Genomic DNA, 3,575 nt, shown 5'->3' on the forward strand with positions numbered 1-3,575 from the left:
TAGTATGTTTAACAGATGGCGCCCAACGTGGGGTCCGAACTACGTTCTTCATATTAAGAAACTGTCTTTAAAAATCAAAAAAATGCTGTCTCATTAGTTCTTAGAAAACATTTTTCGAAAATAATACCGTAATTCCGCAATACGCAATTGGTGCCCTTTTAGTCTTAAAGAAAACTACAGTTATGTTTCGAAAATTTACTATATCCAGTCGCATAATATAATAGCTCCCCAGCTCAGTTTATACTTGAAAATTACCACATGCCTTCCCCCCACTAAAAATTGACGACAAAATATCTTCATTAATGGCATTTTTCGGGAATAAATGCAAAATCTGGTTTTGGAATGCCATAATCACTGCGTTATTTATTTTCAAACTCGATACTAATGGTTTTACTTGACATTTCGGTGCGCAGCATACATATTTCCGGTCTGTAATTAGATAACATAAAAATGTGCGTATGTAACATTTTAAATATTGTACAAACATACATTTGTTGGTTGCCCAAAATGTTTTCCTGAATCGACAGTTTTTTTTTTTGATCGATTAATTCGAAAACGTGACAAAATGTAGCTAGAGCTTTTGGCGTCAGGTGTTGTGTTGAAATTTATTAAACGCTTTTATGTAAAATAATTATGTCTTTTATAAACAATTTAATTTTTTTAGTAATTATTTAAATTTTTTTTTGATCTGCAGCATCAATACAAAGGCGTTTTCGATTGCTTTAGCAAAATGTACCGCCACGAGGGCCTATATTCCTTCTGGAAGGGCATTTTGCCACCCGTCATTGCAGAAACCCCCAAGAGAGCCATTAAATTCGTAATTTTCGAACAAACTAAGCCGCTGTTTTTGTTTGGAGCACCAGCCCCAACACCATTGGTAAGTAGAAGGTCTCTCATCGATGAGTGATCTTTCGAAGGAAGATCCTCAAAGGATCTATATTATCTATTAGAGGTTTTTGTTTAACTTTATATTAATCTATAATCTCACACCTTCGCTCTCTTTCACAGACTTTCTCCCTGGCCGGTTTAACTGCCGGTCTCCTCGAAGCCATTGCCGTTAATCCCTTCGAAGTCGTTAAGGTTGCCCAACAAGCCGATAAGACAAAAATGAAAGAAGCCCAAAGCACCTGGTCGGTCACCAAACAAATCATCCAAAAAGATGGTTTCGGTTTCCGTGGTCTGAATAAGGGCGTTACCGCCACCATGGGTCGTAATGGTGTCTTCAATATGGTCTATTTCGGTTTCTATCACAGTGTCAAGAATATTGTACCCGCCTATGATGATCATACAAAGGAATTCTTACGTAAAGTATTGATCGGTTTCACCTCCGGCACGCTGGCCTGCTTTGTCAATATTCCCTTCGATGTGGCGAAATCACGCATCCAGGGACCTCAGCCCCAACCCGGTGTCATCAAGTACAAATCAACATTCGGTTCAATGGCTTTGGTGTATCGTGAAGAAGGTTTCCGTGCTTTGTATAAGGGTTTGGCGCCAAAGATTATGCGTTTGGGTCCCGGTGGTGCTATTATGTTGTTGGTCTTTGAATACGCCTATGAATATTTGCAAAAGAAATGCCTGTAAAGAGTCAGTCGCATGCTGCATGGGTGTTAGTGTTTTAAGTCGCGTAATGATAATGATAATTATAAACGATAAACTATTTGACTGCCTAATTCTAATTTGTTAATACTGTCCTTCCTTGATTAAAATGTTTTGTTATTTTTATACCATTTTTTGTATAAAATATTTTAAAGACTTGTAAAATAATAAAAAAGAAATATATGGAAGCATTTAAAAATAAAATAGGTGGTTTCTTTTTCATTGAAGTCCTTCATAAAACATCGTACGATTGAGACAAACCCAGGACCCAGGTTTAGCTTTGTCACAACCATGATGCAATAATAAGGTGATGTATCACAACAACAACCTCTGTTTTTGTCTCGGTCATCTGTCAAATGTTTCCTTATAATATTTTACATGGTTGGCAACGTTGCACATCGAATTCAAGTAGAAATTACGCACTTTGACAGTTAATCGAGACATCAGGTGCGCTAGATGGACTACCTATTTATTGTGCCATGGTCACAACCATGGCACTTTTTTTGTGCTTTAAGTTTTTGGACCGCCTCCGGACTAGGGAGTAATAAACCATGTCACATGTAGAGCAGCTGGCTATTCGATTAACTGTCAAAGTGCGTAGTTTCTACTTGAATTCGATGTGCAATGTTGCCAACCATGAGAAATATTACTAGAAAAAAATTGGCAGATGGTCGGGTAAAAAACAAATGTTTTTATTTTGAAGCATAATTACACAAGGTAGTCTCATGCAGACATATGATTCCGATTTTTTTCATAATTTTACTTTTGACAACATTCAGCTTTCAAAATTTAAATGAAAATATCCTCCTTCCAAATGTACGCACAAGCACTTTATATACTATGGGAAGAACACTAATTCCTCTATAGTTGGCACATATCGTCTTGTCTCCTTTTTGTGCACGGGACACAGGATGCTGATGTTCCAATCATTGGGCATGCATTCCTCTAGCCAAATTGTACTAATCAGCTGGTGCATGCTCCTGACCAGCATCTGATCACCAGTCTTGAATAATTCGGCTGATAACCCATCGGCTCCTTCTGTTTTATTGTTCTTCAGTCGATTAATTGCTATTCTGACCTCATCTTGGCTAGGTGGTATACACTCTACACCGTCATCTCTTATTGGTTCTGGTTCTGGTTCGCCGCCACTATTTGGTACCAGAAACTTTTCAAAATGCTCTTCCATATCCTCAACACGCTGTCTGTATCTGTCACCAAGTTTCCTTCTTCATCTCTACAGGAAGATGTGCCTGCACCAAAGTCTTCGGTTTGGTGTTTTACTCGTTGGTAAAATTTCCGGACTTTCTGACTCCTGTAAATCTCGATTTGATCACGCTAGCGTTTTTCTTGTTCTTTCTTCTTTTTTCTGAATATACCTTTCTCCTCTCTCGTTTTCTCCCGATAATTCTCCATCGCCTTACGTGTTGCTACTGTCTGCAGGGTTCCCCTATACGCTGCGTTTTTAACATCAGTAGCATTACGACACTCCTGATCGTACCATGGGTTTCTTGATTGTGGTTTTGGTACCCAAGTGTTGCTATTGCTGCAGTTTGTAGGGAGTGGGCAATTCTTTGTCATTGTGCTTCTATACTATTATCGGGACAAGAAGTGCTTTCGTCTAGCAGGTGGGTAAGTTGAGCGGAGTACGCCTCTGCTACCCACTGTGTTTGCAGCTTTTCGACGTCGAGTTTCCGTGTTGTGTTAGATCGCACCTTTGCTGCTTCATTAAGACGAGTCCGAACCTTGGCTGGTACAAGGTAGTGGTCCGAATCGATATTCACTCCTCGGATCGATCGAACGTCTAATACACTAGATGAATATCTTCCGTCTAGGTGTTCGTAAAATATATCTTTGTCTTCGGTCGGAGCATGGGCGCGAATAAGACTGTTGTAGAAGAACTTCGCCTTTATGCGGATAATAGCAATTCGCACATCTACTGGAGTAAATTTTGAAGACGAGGTATTTTATTCTCCTGTTAA

The 3,575-nt window shown here is 39.2% G+C and overlaps 1 protein-coding gene across 1 annotated transcript; it reads left to right on the forward strand.

The window, feature by feature from the left end:
- Window positions 1-697: 697 nt before the first annotated feature.
- LOC133330697 (mitochondrial 2-oxodicarboxylate carrier-like) lies at window positions 698-1,581 on the forward strand. Its single transcript, XM_061539105.1, has 2 exons — window positions 698-877; window positions 1,009-1,581. The coding sequence occupies exons 1-2, from the start codon at window positions 731-733 to the stop codon at window positions 1,579-1,581; spliced, it is 720 nt and encodes a 239-aa protein (XP_061395089.1). The 5' UTR covers window positions 698-730.
- The last annotated feature ends 1,994 nt before the right edge of the window (window positions 1,582-3,575 follow it).

Source organism: Musca vetustissima, unplaced genomic scaffold (assembly GCF_032173495.1).
Source record: "Musca vetustissima isolate MV318-11 ecotype Yass unplaced genomic scaffold, APGP_CSIRO_Mvet_v1 utg57942, whole genome shotgun sequence".
NCBI lineage: Eukaryota > Metazoa > Arthropoda > Insecta > Diptera > Muscidae > Musca > Musca vetustissima.

What these genes read in the sequence shown, in the direction of transcription:
- LOC133330697 (XM_061539105.1), top strand. Translation starts at nt 731, where the DNA reads ATGTACCGCCACGAGGGCCTATATTCCTTCTGGAAGGGCATTTTGCCA. An exon ending in CACCAGCCCCAACACCATTG is followed by an intron (nt 878 to 1,008) that starts GTAAGTAGAAGG and finishes TCTCTTTCACAG; the next exon opens with ACTTTCTCCCTGGCCGGTTT.